The sequence below is a fragment of the Ahaetulla prasina genome, chromosome 7, assembly GCF_028640845.1.
Source record: "Ahaetulla prasina isolate Xishuangbanna chromosome 7, ASM2864084v1, whole genome shotgun sequence".
NCBI classification, from domain to species: Eukaryota; Metazoa; Chordata; class Lepidosauria; order Squamata; family Colubridae; genus Ahaetulla; species Ahaetulla prasina.
Window position 1 is genome coordinate 38,933,370 of NC_080545.1, and position 25,935 is coordinate 38,959,304.

Sequence of the window (25,935 nt, forward strand, 5' to 3'; positions counted from 1 at the left end):
GAGATATGACGAGAAATTGTATAAAAATGAAAAGGATAAAAAATGGATACTTAAAAAACTGGAGGAAAGTTGGAGATTAAATGATAACGGGGAGGTTAAATTTGAAATTGTTTGGGATGCGATGAAAGCGGTGTTTAGAGGGGAGAGTATTAAATTATCAAGTAGGAAATATAAAAATTATAAAATTAAAATGGAAAGAGATAAAAATCAGATTAAAGAATTGGAAAATCAATTTTTGCTTACTAAAGAAAAAAAATTCTTCAGGAGCTTAATATGTTAAGAAATAAAATGATAGAAGAAGATACAGAGTTAGTAAAAAGAAATTTGAGATTTTTAAATAGGAATTTTTTTGAATTTAGTAATAGAAATTCTAAATTATTGGCAAAGATGGCGAAAGATAAAAGAGAGAAGAGAGAAATTGGAGTTTTGATAGATGATAGAGGTATAAGATGTTATAAAAAATTAGAGAAATGTGAAGTGGTTAGAAATTTTTTTCAGAATCTATATTCAAAGAAACCAATTAATCGGGGAAAATTGCAAAGCTATTTAGAAAAGTATGTGGTGAAAATTGATCAAACATATAAGGAATTGATGGAAGAAGATATAACACAAGATGAGATTAATGGAATAATACAAAAATTAAAATTAGGGAAAGCTCCAGGTGAGGATGGATTACCTGTTGAGTTTTATAAAGAATTTAAAGAATTAATAATACCAAGATTGCAAAAATTATTCAATGGAATATTACATGGTGGGAAGTACCTTCGTCATGGAATAGAACGGTGATATCCCTAATTCCTAAACCAGATAAAGATTTAGAAAGGATTGAGTCCTATCGCCCATTTCTTTAATTAATCAGGATGCAAAGATATTTACTGCTATTATAAGTAATAGATTAAATAGATTTATAGATAGATATATAAGTTATAATCAAGTAGGTTTTGTGAAGGGTAGATACATGAGTGATATTGTTAGAAGAGTATTAAATATTATAGATGTAGCTGAATATAATGGTGATAAAATTGGTATAGTATCATTGGATATTTTAAAGCTTTTGATTCTGTACAATGGGAAACTATTAAAGTAATTGTGGAGGCTTTAGGCTTTGGTAATAAGTTTATACTTGTTATTTCAAAATTGTACCAAAAGAGCAGTGCAAGAGTGAAGGTGAATGGGATATTAACTGAAGAGATAAAATTAGAAGCTGGTACGGGACAAGGATGTCCCCTGTCCCCAACATTATTTTTATTGGCTATGGAAATATTGACAAAATGATAGAAAAGATGAAGAATTAGAAGGATATAAGGGTATAAGATAAATTTGTATGGATGATACTTTAATTATTTTGAAAAATGTAGAGAAAGATCTGAAAAAGATATATAAGCATTTGATAGAATTTGAGGAAATGACAGGATTGAAAGTAAATTGGTCAAAGTCAGAATTATTGATGGATAGTAATGGTAATGAGTCTGAGAGTATGCAAGAGCAATTTGGGATAAGGATTAAAAACACATTGAAATATTTGGGTATAGTGTTTTCACTTAAGGTTAAAGAATTGAAAAAACTTAATTATGATGTGGTGATTAATGAAATTGAGAAGAAGATAGATAAATATAAAATTTTAAAGTTGTCTTGGTTTGGTAGAATTGCAATGTGTAAGATGATGTTGCTGCCCAAGTTCAACTTTTTATTCGAGATGCTACCACTAAATTTGACAGAGAAAGATATTGAAGGATATCAGAAAAAACTGGATAAATTTTGTAATGGTGGCAAAAGACCTAGATTAGTGAAGAAAATGTGGTATCAAAATCAAAAGGAAGGTGGATTAGGAATCCCCAAATTATTTAATTATTACTGTGCGTATGGTATCCGGATAGTGGTAAAAATATTTAAAGGTGAAGATAACTATTGGAGAGACTTAGAGTTAAGGGATATAGAAATTTGGATCAAGGTGGTTTTTAGATAAAGCATATTTAAAATGTGTAAGTAGAAGTTATTGGTTAAAGGGATTAAGTAAAATGTGGAATAAATTTGTTAAAATTTTAATTCCGGATATAATCTTTTTGGGGGAGACAATTGGAATTTGGGCGATTAAAAATAATATAAAACGTAATGAAGTGATTAAAGAGGAAAATATAGAAATTATTAGAGATTGGATAAAAGTTATGGAAATGAAAGGAGGAATAAAGAAATTATTGAAAAATTAGGGTTAAGTTGGTTTGAAAAATACAGATAGAAAATGGACAAAAAACTAAGGAAATTTATTCGATAAATAGATGTGAAACTGAATTTGAATATTTAGTATCTCGGATTATGAAAGATGAAATTGGGCTAAAGGGACTCGTTAGTAGGGTTTATAAGATTATAAATTCTGATGAAAAATTACAAAGAGTGATGAGGACAAATTGGGAAAAAGATCTTAATATTGAAATACCAGAGTCAGATTGGAATGTGAATTGGAAGAGTAGAATTATGAGAACTTTATCTATAAGGATTAAAGAGCACAATTATAAAGTTGTTTGGAAATGGTATTTGACTCCAGTAAGATTGTCACAAATGGATAAAAAATTAGTAAAAATGTTGGAGATGTGAGATGGAATTGGGGACTTATGAACATATGTGGTATAATTGTGATAAGGTTAAAAGTTTTGGCAACAATTGGAAAATGATATTTGAAATGATGGGGAAAGTAATAACATTGAGAGTGGAAACTATATTATTGTTGGTAATTAAGGAAATAGAATTAACAAAATATGAAAAAGAATTGATTAGAATTATGATTATAATAGGTAGAATTATAATAGCTAGATATTGGAAACTAGATGTGATTTTTAGAATAGAAGAGTGGAATTCTGAAATGTGGAAATTAGCTTTAAATGATAAAATGACATGTGATATTAAAATTAGAAGTGGTGTGTATAAAGAAGATATTTTCTGGAAGACTTGGAAACCATTTGTGGACTTTGCACTTGCAACATTGGACACTTCGGTACCTGTACCTCGAGAACGTGGATTTTGGCGATCGTGAGGATATATCCGAAGACCCAAATCTTCCTTTTTTTTTTATGTATAGCACAAGGGTGTAATAATGTATTTTCTTTTGTTTGTTTGTTGCAAAAAAAGTAATAATAATAAAAAAAAAAGAAGTGTCTTTACACAACTAATGAAATCCAGCAGCCAATTGTTGTACAGATTTGGCAATCAGAAGTTGAAAATTATCAGGTAACACCAATTCCTGATGCTGTGTAGGTACAGGAACAGGGCGCTCTTCTTGCTGTGCAGGAACTTCTTCTGTAACCAGAATCTGCTCAGAAGATTCAGCACCGGCCGAAGGAGGAGTTGGAGAACCAGCGGGTCCCCACTTGGCAGTTATAGAAATAGCAATAGGACAATCTCGCAAGGAAACCTGGTCCAGAGTAACCCCAGGATCAGGTTCTTCAGGAGGGGGCCTGATTGGAGTAGTAGGCTCTCCTGAGGCACGTGCCTCAGTAGCAAAAGGGTTGCTGGCTTTGTCACAAAGCCTTTGTAATGTTTGATGTCTACACTGTTCATCACATTATAAACATTATGAGATTTGTGCTGAGAATGAGATGCCTTACTATTTGAAGTTTCATGTCGAGGAGTCAAATTTGGAACAGTTCCAGAACTGCCTTCCACCACTGCCTTGCTAGCCACCCTTGCTGTTGACACGTCTGTATCTTTACGGCCATGTTTGACTTGCTCTGAGCCTTAGGCATGGTGCTGCAGACTATTAAAATAAAATACAGTTCCAATAAGGAATATTATACTAAAATCAGGAGGAGAAAACTTTACTGACTGTTTAGCCAGGCAGTAAAATCTATAGATACCTATCAATCTATCGATCTATCGATCAATCGATCTATCGATCTATCTATAATATACATGATTATCTGAGATAGATTAATATCCATTGCTCTATCCTTATTACCACATCATTTCCTCCTCTTTGTCTTTTTATAATTATTATTATCGATAATTAATTAAAGAAATGGATAGAAGAGGGAGAAGGAAGGTGTAGGGTGGAGGGAGGAGTGGATGTAGATAAGAGAAGGAGAGGAAGGTTTGGAAAGTAAAAGAAGGTAGAAGAGGGAAGAGTGTTAAAAAGGGTGGTGGTGACTGGGCGAGCCCGACTAATTGTATATAACTGTACATTGGATGAATTATTTGATATGATTGTAAAAATAAAACTTTTTATAAAAAAAAAAAAACACATTTTATATTTATCTATCTTCTTCTCAATTTCGTTCATCACCACATCATAATTAAGTTTTTTCAATTCTTTAACCTTGAGTGAGAGCACTATACCCAAATATTTCAATGTATTTTTAATCCTTATCCCAAATTGCTCTTGCATATTCTCGCGCTCATTACCATTATTATCCATCAATAATTCTGATTTTGACCAATTTACTTTCAGACCTGTCATTTCCTCAAATTCTTTCAAATGCTTATATATCTTTTTCAGGTCTTTCTCTATATTTTTCAAAATAATTAAAGTATCATCCGCATACAAATTTATCTTATATCCCTTATATCCTTCTAATTCTTCATCTTTTTCTATCATTCCTGTCAGGATTTCCATAGCCAATAAAAATAATGTTGGGGACAAGGGACATCCTTGTCTCGTACCTGCTTCTAATTTTATCTCTTCCGTTAATATTCCATTCACCTTCACTCTTGCACTACTTTTTTGATACAATTTTGAAATAACATGTATAAACTTGTTACCAAAGCCTAAAGCCTCCACAATTACTTTAATAGCTTCCCATTGTAATGGAATCAAAAGCTTTAAAAATGTCCAATGATACTATACCAATTTTATCACCATTATGTTCAGCTACATCTATAATATTTAATACTCTTCTAACAATATCACTCATATATCTGCCCTTCACGAAACCTACTTGGTTGTAACTTATATATCTATCTATAAATCTACTTAATCTATTACTTATAATAGCGGTAAATATCTTTGCATCCTAATTAATTAAAGAAATGGGCCGATAGGACTCAATCCTTTCTAAATCTTTATCTGGCTTAGGAATTAGGGATATCACCGTTCTATTCCATGACGAAGGTACTTCTCCACCATGTAATATTCCATTAAATAATTTTTGCAATCTTGGTATTAATTCTTTAAATTCTTTATAAAACTCAGCAGGTAATCCATCCTCACCTGGAGCTTTCCCTAACTTTATTTTTTGTATAACTCCATTAATCTCATCTTGTGTTATATCTTCTTCCATCAATTCTTTATGTGTTTGATCAATTTTCACCACATATTTTTCTAAATAACTTTGCAATTTTCCCCGATTAACTGGTTTCTTTGAATATAAATTCTGAAAAAAATTTCTAACCACTTCACATTTCTCTAATTTTTTGTAACATCTTATACCTTTATCATCTATCAAAGCTCCAATTTCTCTCTTCTCTCTTTTATTTTTCACCATCTTTGCCAATAACTTAGAGTTTCTGTTACTAAATTCAAAAAAATTCCTATTTAAATATCTCAAATTTCTTTTTACCAACTCTGTATCCTCTTCTATCATTTTATTTCTTAACATATTAAGCTCCTCAAGGATTTTTTTTCTTTAGTAAGCAAAATTGATTTTCCAATTCTTTAATCTGATTTTATCCTTTCCATTTTAATTTTATAATTTTTATATTTCCTACTTGATAATTTAATACTCTCCCCTCTAAACACAGCTTTCATCGCATCCCAAACAATTTCAAATTTAACCTCCCCATTATCATTTAGTCTCCAACTTTCCTCCAATTTTTTAAGTATCCATTTTTTATCCTTTTCATTTTTATACAGTTTCTCCTCATATCTCCAATAACTTCTTTTTTTCTCAAAATTAAAATCTAAATCCACCATAACTTCTGCATGATCAGAATCTTTAAAAATTCCCACATCTACCTTATCCACGTTATTCAGTAAATCTTTAGAAAGAAAAATATAATCAATTCTGGAATATGTATTATATATCTTAGAGAAAAAAGTATATACTCTTTCCATTCCTTTGACCTCTCTCCACACATCCACTACGCCGTTTCGGAGCATCCACATATTTAACATCCCCATTTTATTTGCTCCTCCACAACGAGTGGGGTTAGTACTATCTATTTTATCTCTGATTAAATTAAAATCCCCAGCCACAATTACTTTCCCTACACTTTCATTCTCCAAAATTTTTGTTATTTTTTCAAGAAATTCTCTTTGTTTCTCATTCGGTAAATATAAATTAACAAGTGTCACTTTTTCCTCATTAAGATTACCCACAATTATTACATATCTTCCATCTTCATCCAAAATTACCTGATGTTTTTCAAAATACACCCTATCTGATATCAATGTTGCAACTCCTCTGGCTTTTGAAGTTCCAAATGCTTTTTCATATATTTACATACCTTTTATATACATTCTATTTGAATCTTCAGATTTCTGATGGGTTTCTTGTAAAAATAAAATATCTGGTAAATCTCTTTTAATCTTAAATTCCAATCTTCTTCTTTTAATCTGATTCCCTGTACCCTTCACATTCCATGACATTATTTTTATGACTCCCATTTAAACTGTAAATTTTTCAATCCTATCCCCGCCTCTTCCTTTCTGTGCCCAAAACCCAACATTAAACTCCCAAATAACCAACATTTAGCATAAAGAAAACAATAAAAAAAACAGAAAAAGACAGAAAACAAAACAAACAATAAAAAACAAACAATCTTCTTCCCCCAAATCCTCGTCGGTTTCGCCTCCATAAAGAGAATGGGGGAGAGGGGACGTGCCAATGTCCGGGTCACTTCTTTCGGGCTATCTATTTAAATTCGTCACTCAAGAAAAAAGAAAGTGATGGCTCTCTCCCGCATTCGGCTTCGCATTTTCCAAGACTCTTATCTGCTTCTTCTCCTGCTGTATCCTCACGACTTTTCTTCTGTTCAACCAACACAGGTGATATTTCTTTCCTCTTTAACCCTTTAGGGTCTTGCCCCCCAATAGCCCCTTTTTCTTCTTCTGGGGTTGATGTTTCCACGTGTATTCCACCCATCTGAAGCATTTGATCTTTTATCTCCATTAAATCCTCCTCCTTGATCAGTCCAAGCTCCCGTAAATATAATATTGCATCTATGTCTGGGGTAATTGTACGCATCCTTCCTTTATTAAAAAATTTCAATTGTTGTGGTGGCCTCCAGTTGTGTCTAATTCCATTATCTCTCAAAACCTTTGTAATTGGTTTTTAAAAAAATCTCCATGCCCTTTCTTCTCTTGATATATCCGGGAAGACTTGAATAGTCTTCCCTTCAAACTTCAAAGCATCTCCCATCTCTCTCACCTTGGCCATAACTTCCAGCTTATCACCAAGATTTGCAAACTGACAAGCACATTCCTGTTGGAGCCATTTTGCCTTCTATAGCCAATTCTAAAAACACTTGCCAGATCTGCTATTGTAAACGTAATTTGCGTGTCAAGATCATTAATCCATTTTAAAACCCGCTGTTTCAAATTATCTACCTTTTCTTCTGAATCACGGATAACCAAATTATATTTCCTCATCTCTTCTTCCAAGAGACAAATTCTCTTGTCTTGCTGCTCATTTTTGTAAAATATTTCACCAATTTGCCGATCCACTTTTGCCTCATGTACATGAATCTGCTCAAGTTCATCTTTAATAATTGTCATTTCCACTGTTTGCTTTGCAAAATTTTCATTCATTTCTTGTTTCATTTTTTTCATTTCCAATGTCATTTCCAATGTCATATTATCCATACGCTCCGATAATCCTGCTATTTTTTCCCCAATTTTGTTTAAAGCTGCAACAACTTGCTGCATTTCTGAAGGTTGTTGAGTCATTTTAAAAAGTTTTTTAAAAAGTTTTCAAACTAGTATTTCAAACCACTTTTGCAGAGGGTCTTAATGAAGATCAAGGGACAGCAATTTTTTAATTAGAGCCGAAGCGGCTTATTTTGCACTCGAAAGCTTATCTCCCAACAGCTTGTGACTCATAGTCACTCCACAGAAAGCACAGATAACTTCACAGCTTTTAAACAATAATCAGCGCCATTTTTTCTCCACGTCAGCAAAGGAAAAGAAAGAAAAATGTACTGCTTCATTCCAACTTAAACTTCGGAGAAAAATCCTCTCCTTTATTGTCTGTGATCATAAAAGCACATAAACAAGCTGTTACTTTCCTCTCAGAAAAAATTATCCATCAGAAGACAACGCCCAGTAAAATCCTGCTGCTCCGGTCAAGTTTCCCACACAAAAAATCAATTTAATCTTCAATTAAATTCTTCTCCTTGACAAATTCAGTCTTTAATATTCACACCTTGACCTCAGCAGTAAAGCACAGAACACGATATTTATAATAGGAAAAGCGAAAGACAGCACTCGTGTCTGCCGTGTCTGCCGGCCGGCTGGTCACCCCCACACTGTAAAAACTCCATAATTCAAGCAGTTTCAGATGACCTACCGGTTTTAAATTCAGTCTGCTGGGCTGTTAACACTTTCACTTCACAATTTATTAACTTTCATCCGTATCGGTGCATTCCAAACACATAAATCCTCATAAATCTTCATTAATAAGCCCTATGAAGTGAAGGAAAGGTCCTTACCCCACCACGGTCATGGCCATGCCCCCCTGGTCTGAGATAACTTACTTTGGGCTGAAGGATATGGTATGAAATGTTTTGAGGTCTACAACAGTTCAGATTACAGTGTTCTACCACTCTTGGGAAGCTCCACTATGAAATCCATGGCTATCTCCTCCCACAGCATTGTTGGGCTGTAATAATCCTTCATAGATGCACATACAGGGTAACTCACCACATAAGTTTCTATGTCCTTCATCTTGAGTCTCCAAAACAACCACTTTATGAAATGCAGGGTTTTTATAAACCCAAAATGTCCCACTGGCTTCAAGTCGTGGCTTCTTTGTAGGACCATAATTCTCTGGTTGGCTGGGACATATATTTTGCTCCTCTTCCATGCTAAATCTTGCTTTATCATTAAGTGGTTTTGGAACCACTCATCTCCCACCCAGGGCTTTTTTCAGCTGCTGGGTCAGTGGGTTTTCTCCTAACCAAGGGGGGGTGTTCTTCTGTGGTTGCCTCACAGGAACTGGCACTGCATGTTGGTTGAATGGGATGATAGAGTTAATTATCTCTTCTCTCATGCTCTTATATTGCAGCAGGTGCCAAGAGTGTCGGCTAGAAATGCCTCCCCCCACACCGTAAATAACACAGGATAAAATTGAACCAGCTAAAGTACTGAGCCCACCGGACCTGCTTAGGGGACAGTTTCCCAGGGGTCTTTAGTACTTCTAGATTTTTGTGGCAGGTCCAAACTTCAATGGGATTTTCCTGCCTTTTAAGAACTGCCTCCAGATAAGGAGAGCCTAGCAGACTGCACAAGCCTCCTTCTCCCAGACTGTCCATTGTCTCTAAGTGTTGGACAGTTTCTAAGAAGTATAGGCACAAGGCTGCAGTTTTCCCCTTTTATTCCTCTGCAATAACACTGCTCCCATGGCATCATCACTAGCGTCTGCCTGGATCACCGATGGCTCATCTGGGTTTGGGTGTTTCAAGACTGGCTCAGAGACAAAAAGTCTCTTTAGCTTTTCAAAAGCTGCTTGGCACTCGACAGTCCAGTTCAAGGGCTGACTTGGTCTAGATTTCACCACCTTCCCTATTTTTAATAGGTTTGTGATGGGCAGTGCTATTTGTGCAAAGGTGGGAATGAATTGTCTATAGATGTTCATAAATCCTAGGAAACTCTGCAGCTGTGTTCTGGTCCATGGGGCCTCCCAGGATTGTTTTCACCTTTTCTGGGTCCATCTCTACCCCCCTCTTTGGAGATATGGTATCTTAGGTAGTCTAAGCTGGTCTTGTGAAAGTCACATTTGGACAGTTTTGAGTGTAGCAGGGCTTTTAGCAACTCTTTAGCACAGCTCTTACTGGTTTTACATGTTCTTCCATGGTCTCAGTATAAATTAAAATATCATCAGATCAGATCATCTTGAGATACACCAATATGCCTTTGTATAAGTGTTCATGTAGGACTTTATCAGCTGCATGAACACAGTTGGGTCCCCCTGTAATCCAAATGGCATCACCTGGAATTGGTAGCATCCTAAGAGGCAGTTGAACATGGTCTTCCACTCATCTCCCTCCCTAATCTTCACTCTGTAGTATGCTTCCCTCAAGTCCAGTTTGGTAAATATCTTATGAGGGGTAAATAATCCCTCAAGCCCAGCTTGGTAAATATCTTCCCCTTTGACAAGTAACCCAAGATCAGGGGAAAGGGGTACATTTGCCTCCATGCAAATGGTGTTTATCCCTCTATAATCCACACACATTCTCACACACACATTCTCAGGGACCCGACTTTTTTTTTAAGAGAACAGGAGCTGCCACCCTTGATTTGGCCAACTGGATGAAGCCCCTGGTTAGGTTCTTATTTATAAAGCTCTTCCATTTTCCTGGGCATCATGGAATACATCTCTGGCTTTGGTAGTTTTGCCCCCTGCAGAATTTCAATAGGACAGTCTGTGGGGCGGTAACACATCCAACCTTTTCTCACTAAACACTTCAGCGAGATTACAGTACTCCTTTTGAATAAGCAGCTGTAATGCTTTGCCCTCTGTCAGCCCCTAGCCAGCTTCGCTTTCACTTTCCCAACTGCCAGCTCATCACTGGAACATGATGCTTTCCCTATTTCCTGTTGCTTAACCATTTTCTTTCTCATGCGCCACTTGTTCTCCCAGTCCACTGCTGGGTTCCATTTCTTTAGCCAGGCTAGCCCTAGAATCATGGCCTCAGTCATTCTGGGGCCCACGATAAAAGTGGATAGTCTCCATGTGGTTCTCAAGCATTAAGCTCACTGGCTTTGTCAGGAAGGTCACTGGCACCCCTCCCCCAAAAGGGAACCATTCAGCTGTTCAAATCCCAAAGGTCACTTCAGTTTCCCGAGTCTTAGCCCAACTTCTCCATTCTCAGCAAGCTGATTAGGCACTGGATGCACCCTGAATCTAATAGGCCATGATGGTGCCCTTCATTCCTGAGTAGGGCACTAGTATCTCCACCCTGGCAGTCATTGGAGTGATGGTGTCACTTACCATTAGGTTGTCTTCCTCTTCACTATCACTCTCGTAGAAGACTATGTCTGGTTTGTTGGGGCTCAGTTTCCTCTCCTTCACTGGACCGCAGAGAGACCACAGCAAAACTGCTGTGTTGCCTGCATCTTCTCCTTTGGCTTTGCCGGTGGCTTCTTTGGCTGGGCCAAGGCTCACAATGCAGATGTTGGATGTGGGGTGGGGCAGTCAATCTCTCGGTGGCCTTTCTTCCTGCAGCAGAAACAGACTCTCAAGATTCGGCAGGGCTTCTTCTTGGGGATCTGGGGAGCACCTCCTTTTCCCCCAAGGGTTGCAAGGCACCTCTTGGTTGTCCAGTGGGGGCAATCCTCATGCACAGCATGCTGCTGGTTCTCCATCAGGTCTAGCTCCATGTTGGTGGCCAGTTGGTACAATGCCCAAAGGCCATTAGGTACCCCTCAGGGCAAGCAGTTGTGGTACAGTTCTTGCTCCAGACCAACCTGGAATTGGTAGACCAGTAGAGGCTAAGGCCATCCCCTCAGGCAGACCACCAAGCTGGAAAATTCTTGAATGTATTCTTTGACCAGTCGCTTCCTTTGCCAAATCAAGCAGATCCTGGCCTCTGCTCAGTGGGTTTCCATGGGGTCCTCAAATCTGTATCACATCTCTTGCATAAGGGTGTTCACGTTCATCAGCTCTGGAGTGTCCTAATTGTGAAATGACACCAGCCACTCTGTGTCCTCTCCTTCTAGGGTTAATGTGACAATATTTACATGGGAGGACTTGTGATGGTGTATTGCTCCGTACCACTCCAAATAATTCCACACCTGTGTCAGCCATCAAATTCCTGGGCTGGCCATCAAACTTTGCCTTTAAGGGAGGAGGCTCTCAGTTCTATTGTACCAACACAAAGCCTGATGGTACCTGTGCAGGACCTCCCGTCACCATGACAGGTGGCTGGGCTTGTGCCAGACCTGCCAAAGAGGGGACTGCCTCTACCTCATGCTGTGTGGTACCCACTGCTCCAGATAGGTTCAACATACTGACTGCAATAGAGGAGGGGATGAGGTAACTAGCAGCTTGGCCAAGCCCACTCCAGCCCCCAGCCCCATCGACTTTAGTGAGGTGGAGCTCCAGATCTCCAGCCCACCTAACTTCTCTCTGAGCTGTTCCATTGATCAGTTGCGGGTCGTGATCAGGAACCTCCATCCCATCGGCTCTTCCCACTTGGCGGCTCTCCTGCTTTTCCACTTGCTTCCTTGGATCAACATAACTCTGGGAGGGATCAGTGGATACTTGGTCTCTGCTGCCTTTCCCACGCTGCCTGCCCATGGCTCCTTTTTCTTAGGGCAGAAAGCTTCTGAAACCACCTCTTCACCGTGTATGGGTGGCTGCTCCAACTTTTTGGGTCCCAGTTTAGAATGTGCCCCAATTGGCAGGCTTCCAATCTGCTGTTGGTGCCTCCCAGAGGGGGGCTTCTCTCAACTTCGCCCTGCCATCTGTCTTCTTGTTGGCTGCTGACATCTCATTATCTCAGTTCTTCTGGAAGATTCCAGGTAAGCAGTAGTTTAAAGAGCTGGTTTAATGTCAGCTGTCCAACTAGAGAATCCAAAAAGAGTTTCCCAAAAGTAAAAATTTATTGAATACACTTCATTGGCATACAAGAAGTGAAACCAGCTCTGGTTTTCCTGCGCAGAACCCCACGTACTTAACTTGTTTTTCCCTTTGGCCATCCCTACTCAATTCATTGTGTTGTCCAATTAAATCCACTTCTTTTATTATGGGAACAGTCTGGATAGTTCAAGCACCTGCATTGTATGACCTTGGGCTGATAGCAGGGTCTCACGATCTGCAGAGGCTTGGCATTCCATTCCATTCCCAACATTCCAACCACCCCTTTCCAAACGGTTGTCAAGCTGAGAGCAAAGAAACAACTAGATGAAAGAGCAAATCACTCGACACCTTGGTTTGCCCTGAGTTTGGTCTCATTACCCAACTAAGTATGGGGTTTACTCTCTGTTTATATATACAATAACGTGCCCTGCCAGTTTTGGTAGGAGTGTGGTTTTTCTCTTTGATAAGTATATGCTTTGGTTTGATTGTTTGCCTGGTGTTAATCCCTACTTATTTGGGTGTTCGCTGCTGAAAAGTATGTGTCCTGATCTTTTTCTTTCCTTCTCAGCCTTTTTATTGTCTCTTGAATTGTGTGGAAATATGGTTTATTTATATATATCTACTGATAGTTCATTTGTCTGAATGCCTAGCTTCTAGGAATTCCTTGGATTTAGCTTGGTCTAGGATGCTCATAGTTTCTCAATTGATAAGAAGAGAATATATGTAGCTCAGAGCTGAAAGGTAGAGTTCTTTGATGCTGAGCTTGGTTGTTTGCTTGCTGGCTTTCATTACCCAACCAGGAAACATGATCAGTGTGAGTGAATATGTGGTTTATTCCCTACTTACAATTCAGTACAATAGTTTGCCCACTTTTGATGGGGGTGTGGTTTCCTCCATGATAATTCCTTGATTAGGGTACTGTTTCCTGCTTTACTGTTTGCATGGTGTTAATCTCTACTTATCTGGCTATTAGTTGTTGGGGGAAATTGTGTTATTGTCTTTTGGTTTTCTTCTTAGCTTACTTCAAAGTTTACTTATATTTTTTAATCATGACAATGCTGTCATATAAAACCTAAATAATAAAAACAGATTTTAAGGATATTGCTTTTTTTGTCCACTATTTATATGAAAAAAATGAAGATCAGAAAGGACAAAATTACTTTCTGAATATGCAGTTGAAACATAAGCTGATTAATATTTGCCCATACCTGTTCTGGTCTAAGACCTGGAGGAACCCAGGCGTATTCTTCTAAGGCGCATCCAGAATCATCATCTGATGTTGAACTTAGTTGGAAGCCAGATGTACAATTGCCAACTTTCGGCTCCATTTCTAAAAGACACCAGTCAGTGGGACAGTATCAAGATGTTCAGTTATAGATCATTGATTAAGAGCTTTAAAAAAATACAGTTCAAAAGTTAAATATTGCAATAAAAATATAGCTATTACTTCAAAACACACAGATGTCATACTGTCTCTGCTCGTATACTCGTATTCTACGTTATTTTTTCAAAGTGATAAAATGTTTTTGCAATAATGTGGAGTGTTTTAGTTCTGAAACAGAAGAAAACAGAAGTGAAGTTCTGCATGCTAACCATGCTGTAATGGGTGAAGAAAAAATAAAAATATTTTTGTCATAAAGTGACTATATGCAGATTATACTTTATCACGTAGTATAATTTAGGAAAAATGCTTAATCATTTTTATGTTAATCACGTGAAAATATGAACCAGAACTGCACGCTTCCCATTTGATTTTTTTCCCCTTTACTCTCAATTGTTGATTACAATTTTAATTTAAACCATGGTTTAAGATCCTGGATATCTACTACAAAAACATTTTTTCATACAACAGCAATAATGTGAATATATTAGAGATTAAATTGGTTATATTGAACACCTGAGTATTGGAAACAAAGACTAGAAGAGTGAACACAGGCTACCCTAACAAAGATTTGACAAATTTGGTCACTGATTCAGAAGATGCTTCACCAAGATATGGTATATAAATATTAAGAAATTACAGACCGTGTTGTGACCCAGGTTCCTGGACCCAGACTCCTGGACTCGGATGATTCAGAAAGTGAGGGAGAAGACCTGGCAAGGCCTGCTTCTCTTGGGCCCTCTTCCTCCCTGGCACCCACCCAAAGGGAGGAGGGAGTGGCTGGCAAGGTCTGATTCTCCCGAGCCTTCTGATTTGGCAACGCCCCAAGAACAGTTTTGGAGTGATGCAAGATTGCGCAGACGTGACCAGCGCGCGCAGCAGAGGAAGCGTTGGGACAAAGCCAAAGAATGATGGTCATGCAGTGACATCTGTAGAGACTATAAATAGGAGGCGGGACTTCCTGGTTTTTTGTTTTGGACAAAGCAATGAATTTGCGCGGGCAAACTGTATCAAAGGAGGGAAGAATATATTCGTGAGTAATTCTGGCCTTATCTATAATTTCCTCGTTATCTCCAGAGACTTGGCAGGCCCTTGGGTAGACGTGGCCAGGACATTTATCTATGTAAATAAATTAGAAGAGAAGGCCTTTGACTGACTCTTTGTTGGGAGAATTGGGGGAGGGAAACAGAACATTTTGTCCAAGACCTCGACTAAACCATCTTCCACCAAAGATGGACCAGCAGCAGGTACAGCAGCAGTTACAGCAGCTACAAGTGGCTAATCAACAGCTCCAGCAGGAAGTGGCTCACTTGGCAGGCCAACTTGCTGCCGGGAATGTGCCTGCAGCCCCCCCCCCATCCTCCCACTCCTCCTCCTCATCGCAAGTGCCCGATAACCGTGCCGGATAAGTTTTCTGGGCAGCCTGAGATGTTCCCGACCTTCTTGGGACAGTGCCAGCTCTACATGGCTATGCGGCCAGAGGATTTCCCAGACGACGGGGCTAAGGTGGCCTTCGTGATTAACCTTCTTTCCGGCTCGGCTGCCCGATGGGCCATGCCCCTCTTGCTCCAGGACAGCCCTCTGCTGGCGGACCAACAGCGTTTTTGGCAGCACCTGCGCATCAGGTACGAGGACCCCGTTCAGACGCTGACGGCAACCAGGTGCCTCAAGGGAAACGCCCCCTGCAGGAGTACATCGCCGAATTTCATCTTTTGTGCCAGGACTCTGACTGGAATGATGCAGCGCTGGTGGACGCGTTCCAGGAGGGACTCTCAGAGGAACTGCAAGACGAGCTGGCCCGCGTGGAGGCGCCGCGGACCCTCGACAACTTGGTGCTCCTTTGTCTCCGCCTCGACGCCCGTCTGCAACGGCGACCATCCCGTCGCGCCCCCCGGGACCCGCCGTCGACATCTGCACCCCCGCTTCCTGAGCCACCAGTACCCCGGGTCACCCCATGTTTTGTAACCGCTGCGGAAGAGCCCATGGAATTGGGAGCGGCCAGACCTCGACTGACAGCCCAGGAGCGGAACCAGAGGCGCCAAGGGGGATTGTGCCTGTACTGTGGGGAGCCCGGCCACTTCGCCGCTTCTTGCCCCAGAAAGCGAAGTGGGGCATGCACGCCGGTCCCCGAATCACAGCGTGATCAATCGGGAAACGGAGCAGGCCCGACCTCGGGGAAACCCTAGGTCGGGCACGTACTAAGCCCCCACTGGACGTTGCGGAAGTAGACTCTGGGCCCCCTCGGCATCTGATTCTGGACACACGGATATGGTTGGGGAACCAGTCGGACGGGCTCCAGGCGTATGCGCTGGTGGACTCAGGGGCCACAATAAACTTTATGGACCAGGCCTTTGTGACCCAGGTTGCGGTCCCCGTGGTTCCGGTGGACCCTCCGATGCGGGTAGAGACAATTGATAGACGAGAACTGGTGTTCGGCCCCATTAAATTCGCCACCCAGCCTTTGCGCCTGGCTATTGGGGACCATGAGGAGGCGATCCAGTTTTATGTCACAGTGGACCTTCATTTTCCCTTGGTCCTTGGGTTGGCCTGGCTTCGGACCCATGATCCTCAGGTGGCCTGGTCGTGGAACGCCATCTCTTTCCCGAGTCTGCAGTGCGTCGACCACATCCGCCACACCTGTGCCGGCCAGAACGTCCCCACCGCTGCCATCTCCTTACCTCCTGAGCTGACGGACTTCGCTGACGTGTTCAGCGAGAAGGAGGCGGACCAACTACCCCCGCATCGGCCCTACGATTGCCCCGTGGACCTTCTGCCCAACGCACCACTGCCTGTGGGATGCCTGTATTCCATGTCGGAGCCCGAGTTGGCCGCCCTCAGGGACTTCCTGGACAAAAATCTGGCCCGGTCTTCCGGTCTTCAAAGTCCCCTCTCTCGGCCCCGGTCCTCTTCGTGAAGAAGACAGGGGACTTGCGCCTGTGCTGTGATTACCGCCAGCTAAACGCCATTACAGTGCGGAATCGCTACCCCCTGCCGCTCATTCCGGAGCTGCTGGAGAGGTTGCGGGAGGCCACGATCTTCACCAAGCTCGATCTCCAGGGGGCCTACAACCTGGTGCGGATGTGAGAAGGAGACGAATGGAAGACGGCATTCGGCACCCGATACGGACACTACAAATACACTGTCATGCCATTTGGGTTGACCAACGCTCCTGCTGTTTTCCAGCACTTCCATGAACGACATGTTCCGAGACATGTTGGATCGGTTCGTGGTGATCTACCTGAGCGACATCCTGATTTACTCCCGGTCCAGGGAAAGCCACCTTCGACGCGTCGGTCTGGTTCTGCAACGCCTGCGGGAGCAACAACTCAATGCGAAGCTGGAGAAATGCGTCTTCTTCCGGACTTCCATAGAATTCCTCGGGCATATCATCTCGCCCGAGGGCATAGCCATGGACCCACGCAAAGTAGAAGCTTTGTGTAGCTGGGAAGCCCCTCGTCGGGTGAAGGATGTTCAGCGCCTGCTGGGCTTTGCCAACTACTACCGGACCTTCATCCCGGGCTTCGCCACACTGACGGCTCCACTTACCCAGCTCCTCAGGAAGGAGGTCGTGTTCCGGTGGGGTCCCCCGCAGCAAGAAGCATTCACAGCCCTCAAGAAAGCCTTTGTCATGGAACCCGTCCTGAGGCATCCCGACCCGCTCCGGCCTTTTTGTGGTGGAGACGGACGCGTCCAATGTGGCTCTGGGAGCAGTGCTGCTACAGGCTCCGACAAATGGCGGCACACTTTTTCCCTGCGCTTACTACTCCCGGAAACTCAATCCTTCCGAGCGCAACTACACCAACTGGGAAAAAGAGTTGCTGGCTATCAAGGCTGCATTCGAGGCTTGGCGACACCATCTGGAGGGGGCCCGACATCAGGTGGAGGTCCGAACGGACCATCGGAATCTCGAGCACCTCACCACAGCTCGGAAGCTGAACCAGCAGCAGATCTGCTGGTCGCTGTTTTTCGCCCGGTTCAACTTCCGCGTGACCTACATTCCCAGCGGTCACAACCGGAGGGCGGATGCCCTGTCCCGCAAGCCGGAGTACCTTTGCACCAAGGACCCCCTTCCTCCACGGATGGTGCTGCCGGCAGAAGCCTTGGCCGCAGCACGGGAACCAGTGGACTTGCGGGCCCAGGTGCGAGAGGTGCAGCACCAGGACGCCTTGTCGCAGCAAAGGAGAGCGGAGGTGGGCCCTGCGTCTCCTTGGACCTTGGAGGAGGACTTACTCAAGTTTCAGGGGTGATTATACGTGCCCACAGGACCACTCCGAGCCCTCGTCATGACCCAGTGCCACGACAACCCTGCAGCAGGACATTTTGGGTTCTTCAAGACCCTCCACCTGGTGACACAGATCTTTTGGTGGCCCCGAGTGCGGTATGATGTACATGCCTACGTGACATCCTGCGTACTGTGCCGGCAAGCCAAGGCCGCCACGGGGGCCCCTCCCAGGCTCCTCCAGCCCTTGCCGACACCCGACAGACCCTGGGGGGCGATCTCCATGGACTTCCTGATGGACCTGCCGCCGTCCTCTGAGTTCACCACGGTGCTGGTGGTGGTGGACATGCTCACCAAGATGGCACACTTCATCCCATGCCGCGGACTGCCCACAGCCGCCAAAACGGCCCGTCTCTTTCTGCAGCACATTTTCTGGAACACGGTCTACCGGACAGGGTGGTTTCGGACCGTGGAGTTCAGTTAACAGCTCGCTTCTGGAAGAGCCTGATGGCCGCGTTGGAGGTGCAGGTGTGTCTGTCGTCATTGCACCATCCGGAGACCGACGGGGGTACAGAGAAGGTCATTGGTATCCTGGAACGGTATCTCCGTTGCTTCATCAACCAGCAGCAGGACAACTGGGCCGATTACCTGTCCCTGGCGGAGTTTGCTTTTTAACAACTCTCAGCACACCTCTACTCAGATGACCCCGTTCTTTGCCAATGTGGGGTACCATCCGCGGCTCTTCCCTCTGGCACTACCGGACTCTCCTGTTCCCAAAACGCAGACCTTCCTGACGGAATTGCATGCGTCCAACAGTTGGTACGTCAGCAGCTGGATCGGGCAAAGGAGGACTACAAACGATCCGGCAACCGCTCCCGACGGGCAATGCCCCCGCTGGCGGTCGGAGACTGGGTGTGGCTCTCCACCAAACATCTCCCGTCCGACCGCCCGGTAAGAAGTTGGACCACCGATTCATCGGCCCGTTCCCTGTCGAGGCAGTCATCAACCCGGTAGCCTACCGACTGACCCTGCCACGATCCATGCGGATCCACCCCATCTTTCACCGGTCCCTTCTGGTTCCTGAGGCCACACCAAGTCCCCTTCGGTGCCCAACAGCACCCGTCACTGTCGCCGAGGACGGGTCGGAGGAATACGAAGTCCACAGCGTACGAGACTCCCGCTGGCTGAAGGGTCATTTCCAATATTTGATCGCGTGGAAGGGATATGGGACTGATTTCTCCTGGGTAGATGCCTCCGACGTTCATGCCCCTGACCTGGTGCAGGCCTTCCATGAGCAGAACCCAGCCCGACTGCATCTTGATTGTCAGCCCCGGGGGAAGGGCCCTGCGGTGAGGGATAGTGTTGTGACCCAGGTTCCTGGACTCGGGCTCCTGGACTTGAATGATTCAGAGAGTGAGGAGGAAGAGCTGGCAAGGCCTGATTCCCCTGGGCCCTCTCCCTCCCTGGCACCGAACCAGGAGGAGGAGGAGGGGCTGGCAAGGCCTGATTCCCCCGGGCCTTCTTCTGATTTGGCAACGCCCCAAGAACAATCTTGGCTTGATGCGAGACTGCGCAGACGTGACCGGCGCGCGCAGCAGAGGAGGCGTTAGGACAGGGTCAGAGAATGATTAGTCACGGAGCGACACCCACAGAGACTATAAATAGGAGGCGGAGTTTCCTGGCTTTTTGTCTTGGACAAAGCAATGAATTTGCGCGGGCAAACTGTTTCATGGATAGAAGAATCTGTTTGTGAGTGACTCATGCTTTATCTATAATTTTCTGGTTATCTCCAGGGATTTTGGCAGGCGTGTGGGGAGACGTGTCCAGAACATCTCTGTGCCAGAAGAAATCCAGCCAAGTGTAAATAAACTTGGAGTAGGCCTTTGACTGACTTTTTGTTGGGAGTGGTGGTGGTGGGAAACAGAACAGGTACCGAGCTGCTGATTTTTTCCCCAAACCTGGCTCCAAGCCAACCTCAACTGGAGGAAAGATCTAAGAAGCTGTCAGCAAGGAACCGTGAAACAACCCTGAAAGGTGTGGAAGTTGTTGTTCACTCCCCCAGGCCTGGAGGAGTTGGGAGCTCTGACCACCCCATTCTTTCCTCGGCCCCCATGGTAAAGTTTTCTCTGGGATGGCTGTTAAAGCAGATCTTGCTTAATGTTGGATGTGCGTCTGTTCAAAACTCAAGAAAAAAACACCCCAACTCCATGTTTGTAGAGAAATGTACTTTTACTGAGCATGAACTGATAGCAGCGAAAAGAATGCAAGATCTGAGGCAAAAGGTGGGAAAATTACATATTGAATGTATTCCCAAATCTCCCCCACAAGTATCCTGCCTGAATGTCCAATCCCCAGCTCCCCAAGGTGTCATGTGAGGTGCATCTTCAGATGGCCCCATCTATCTGATATGCCAGAACGGTTGACCTATCAACAAGTCCCTTCAGCTGCGCAGAAGACAATGAGAGTATTCCTTCCTTTTCCTCCTTTTTTGGTCACATCACAAGATATCTCCACCAGCTAGCTTCCCCCACCCAAATACCTAAACAAACACGTTGTAAAAAAAAACCTCACGAGTTTAATCAAACTCCTTGAAGTCATGAGAAGTTTTCTTTTACAACGTGTTTCCCTGGACACAACGACGAGGAACATGATAGTGCTGGAAAGCTAAGATGTGCGTCCCGCTTCTCGCCCACCTGACCTGCCACACCCAAATTGCATCTCTAAAGGGGGTGGGTGGCTAAGTGATAGGCAGGAGCCCTGTCATGCCCTGCGAGGGTGAGGGGAGAAGAAATGGCAAGGAATGCCACATCTTGCGTCTCGCTTCTCCCCCATCCTACCACCCCTCTCAATATAGAGATGGCAGGGAAGGGAAGCAGCAAGGCTGCTATTGCCATTGGGGTGGGGTGGGACGTGTTGGGCCACGAGACACGCTTCTTACCTTTTCAGCACCGTCGTGTTGTTGTTGTGTTCAGGAAAACATGTTGTAAAAGAAAACTTCTTGTGAGTTCAAGGAGTTTGATTGAACTCACGAGGTTTTTTTTTTACGTTTCCCTGGACACAATAGTGAGGAACATGATGGTGCTGGAAAGGTCCACATCCCGCTTCTCACCCACCCAACCTACCACCCCCAAATTTCATCCCTAAAGGGGGGCAGGTGGCTAAGCGAGGGGCACATGGCTCAGTTTGTGTCTGGGTGTTTTATCCTTGAGATGGACAAGCTTCTGCCCTAGTGTATTCTTGGGTTTGAAGTGTGCACATATGTTATGTTGGCTGAAGATCCTCCTGAGCTTTTCCGATATGCCTGCAATGTTCGGAATGACAAGGTTGCTTCGATTATTGTTCTCATCGTCTGTTACAGAGGAGCTCCTGTAGGGTCTTTTTGATTTGATGAAGGCCCACTTGGGATAGCCACACATTCTGAGGCCTTTCTTGATGTATTTATGTTCTTTTTCTTCCCCATCTTTGCTGATAGGCAGTGGTATAAGGTTCTGATGACTCCCATTTTGTGCTCCAGTGGGTGGTGGGAATCAAAATGTAAATACTGATCTGTGTGAGTGGGTTTTAGTAAACTTCAGGGTTAAGGTTTCTGTCTTCCTTAATGTGTACTGCACAGTCCAGGAAGGCTAGGCTATTTTCCTTAACATCTTCCCATGTGAATTTGATGTATCTGTCCAGAGAGTTGATATGTTTGGTCCATGCTTCCAATTCCTGTGTTTTGATCTTGACCTATACCAGTGAGTGGATGGAATTCCTGTGAAAGAATTTAGGGCTTTGGTTTCTACTTCTTCCATGTAGAAATTGGCTATAATGGGGGACACCAGTGAACCCATGATGCAGCCATGTTTTTATATGTAGAAACCTTCATTGTATTTAAAATACATAGTGGTCAAGCAGAGGTTCAGCATGGCACATATGTGGTCTGGGTTGAGGTGGGTTCTGTCACCTAAGGTTTTGTAGCAGTCGTTTTGTAGCAGTCGTTTTTTCACTACCATGACCACTTCAGTAGTTGGAATGCGGGTGAAGAAAGAAGCCACATCGTAAGAAACCATGGTTTCATCCAGGCCCAGTTTTATTTTCTAAACCTTGCTGGTGAAGTCCTGTGAATTGCTGATGTGATGGGTGGTGTTCAGTGGTGGGATTCAAAAATTTCAGCAACCGGTTCGCTGCCTGGTTGCTGGATGGGTGTGGCCATACGGCGTGGCCTATTCAGCCTCCTGCACCATGGCAGGTGGGTCGCTTTTGCCCTCCCCAGGCTCTGGAGGCTTTTCTCAAGCTTCCAGGAGGGTAAAAATGGCCTTCCCTGGGCAGGCCCATTTCCAGACTTCTGATAGGCCTGTTTTTTGCCCTCCCAGAGCATCTGCACATGCCCTGCACTTACCTGGCATCCAAAATGGGACATGTTGTTGTGGCTCGCCAGCAGCCTATGGAGCTGGCAATGGAGTTGGACAGTGAGGAGGCTGGGGAGGAACATGGGCCAGTCCTGGAGTCTGGGGAAGGCCCGGACGAGGGCTCTGCATCGGAGGCAGAGATGGGGCCAGGGCCATCAGGGAGTAATGTGTGGACTCTGGAGCCCCCACAGCAGAGAGGCAGAGGAACAGGAGGAGCCTGTTCCTAATGCACACATGTGCAGAGTTGCCAGAAGGCAAGAGCAGCTAAAGCAAAAGGGATGACTTGGGAACAAGGCCAGGAGATGATTGGCCCCTCCCATAAGGCTTAAAAGAGAAACAAAGGCACTTGGGACTTTTGCAGGAAAGCAACGTTGCTAACTCGGTTTCCAGTCAGCATCTCTTGTTTGTTTCTGACCTCCATGGGGCTTTGCCAAGTAAAGCCTTTGGAAGGGTGTCAAAGAAGATAAAGTTTGGTGATTACCCAGAAGGATTTCTTCGAAGGACTTGTTTTGCAACTAATTGGGACTCAGCTGTTATTCTCAGCTGTTACAATAAAATAGTTTTGGGGGGGACTAATTGTGTATTGGAATGACTCAGTAAGCAATGGAGACTCCTGGGAGGGGTGGAGTGGGGAGGGTCAGTCAGTCTTTGGAACAACTGATTCAGTGACCCAGATTGAAATTAAGTTCCGGTTCACCCGAACCAGTCCAAACCGACTGAATCCCACCCCTGGTGGTGTTGCCAACTAGAGATGCTAATAAGGTGATTAGATGTTTTGCAATGTTGTAGGTGACAAAATTGATGCTGCTGACAATTAGTCTTAGTGGAGTTCCCACTTTGTGGATTTTGGGGAGTCCAACTATGAATGGGGGAGTGGTGCAGTGGCCTAGAGGTGGAGCTCTTACCTCACAATCAGCAGGCTGTGAGTTTGATCCTAGGTAGTGGCAGATATTTCTGGAACAATGAGTAATTATCTGCTGCAAACTGCATTGGCAACAGGAAGGGCATCCGGCCAATAAACATTTAGCTCCATTCAATTCCCCTGACTCCACTCTGATATAAGGGATTATGGGGTGATTAAAAGACCAAAAAAATATGCATAGGGTGACTTCCCCAGGGTAAAGATGGTAATATTGTGGCTTGTTGATGACATTGTCCTTCAGTAGGTGTTGCAAAAAAATCAGTGACCTTTTTCTTGTGACTTTTGCGGGGGTCTCTCTTCAGAGTCTCATATGTAGCAGTGTCCTTCAGAAGATTATTTGCCTTGGCCTTGACCTTGATGGTTATCCTGTGTCCTAAGAAGACTATGCATCTTCCTTTATCAGCTGGTAGGACGGTGATGTTTGGGTCTCTTCCTAGAGATGTCACTTCTCTCCTTTCTTGAATTGTGAGATTAGAAGAAGGTGTTTTGGCAATGGCGAGGGCTACAGATACCTTCATCCTTAATTCTTCTACTTCTGGTTCTGCCAGTTTATTGTTCTCCTATTGTTCATAGGAGAATAAACACATCCTAGATTCAGCAGTCCATCTGCATTTAAAAGACACAGGCCACTGTTTTGAAGACAATGAATTCCATATTTTGGACAGAGAGGATTGCTGGTTTGAAAGGAGGCGCTTCTGGCAGTGATGTCATGCTGTAGCGGGGCAAACGAGTGGGACTCCACTTGTCTAAGCCCGATTTTCTGTTTTGGAGGCTTTTTTTGGCAGGTCTGATCTTGGAGGGATCAGCAAGGTGGTGGGGTTTCTTCAAAGCACAAATGGGAAGCAGTGTGAGCTCCCATTCAGTGAGAAGAATCCTGTGGATATACACGGAAGAAATCTGCTAGAGAATGGCGGATCCAGAGGTGTGACGGCCCGATGATTTGCACAGAGAGAGAACAGTGGAAAGCAGCTTGAAGAAGGAGAGAGAGGAGAATAAAAGTGACAGAAAGGAAAAACTCTCAGGGATAATAAAATGACTTGAGACAAAAGCGGCAGAGTGAGACTCCAAGAGGGAACTTAAGCAGCAAGGCAGCGATGGGAGCAGAGATCGAGAGTTGTTAAAAAGGAAAATAATTTAGTGTGTGACTGGAGCAAACAAGTGGTTTGTGGCTGGATTTCTATACTCCTGGTACTAAAAAGAAACTTTTAACTTTTGAGATTGTTTCCTGGGGGGAAAAAAAAGAAAGTGCTGGTTATGTTGGATGTGTTGGAGGTGACGGATTAGAACGGAGGTGACTGTGCAGTTTTGAATAGAGAAGACATCTTGTAGGACTGAGAGAGAGAGAGAGAGAGAGAGAGGAAGAGAGATAGAAAGTAAAACAGAAAATACTATGAACTCAGATATGGACATATGATATTTGACTACATGAAATTTTCAAGAAATTTTGGTTTCAGTAAAAAAAATAATTGAAGAAAAGATTAAAAAGTCATAAGACTTATATATTAATATATTTATAACTATATCTTACCGAAGTAGTTATAAAGTATTTATAATTATATATTTATACATAGTTACTGAAATATTTGTAATTTATAATTTATAGTTATTTACATTAGCTGATGTTTACTTTTGTATTTCAATACTGATATATATATTTAGTCTTATACACTAACATAATTGCATTTAATTGTAAGATAAATATTGGAGAGTATTGGGACACTAAGTTAGAAATATAATAATTGAATATAAATATAGGTTCCTTTTACATAATACTTATATAACAGGGTAATATATATACAGAATTTTAGTTAAGGCTGAAAATTGTAACTGAATCGTAGAAAAGAAGGAGTATATTTAAGAATTATTTATCATTATCTATTTATCTATTTAATTATTAATAACCATTAATTAAATAATAATTATCTATTAAATAATTAACTGTTAGAAATTGGCATTGAATAAATCAAGGATTATATTAAGAAATTAGTGGGAGAGATTATAACAATTGCATGGAAAGAACTTAGAGTAATTGAAGAGGGATAGAGATTGAAAGAGAGGAATAGAATAGGAAATACGGTTGATTATATGGTACTGTAGAAAAACTTTTTAAAAAGTATTAAAATGACAAGCACAACTACCAGTCATTAAAATAGGAGGGAAAATAACTTCAATAACAGCCTCCCCCTCAGGATCAAAATCTGTGGAAGCCATGTTGGGAGGTGAAAAATTTCATGCTAATGTTAATTTACAAAATATGCAGTCAACCCTACTGGCAATACAGGAAACAATGATAAAAATGC

At 43.0% G+C, this 25,935-nt stretch overlaps 1 protein-coding gene across 1 annotated transcript in view; it reads right to left on the reverse strand.

Moving 5' to 3' along the window:
- Nucleotides 1–25,935, reverse strand: part of PRICKLE1 (prickle planar cell polarity protein 1) — a 56,409-nt gene that overhangs the window by 24,851 nt on the left and 5,623 nt on the right. The window contains exon 2 of the mRNA XM_058190125.1: nucleotides 13,934–14,055. Coding sequence (XP_058046108.1) covers nucleotides 13,934–14,055 — 122 coding nt within the window. The remainder of the gene's footprint in view (nucleotides 1–13,933; nucleotides 14,056–25,935) is intronic.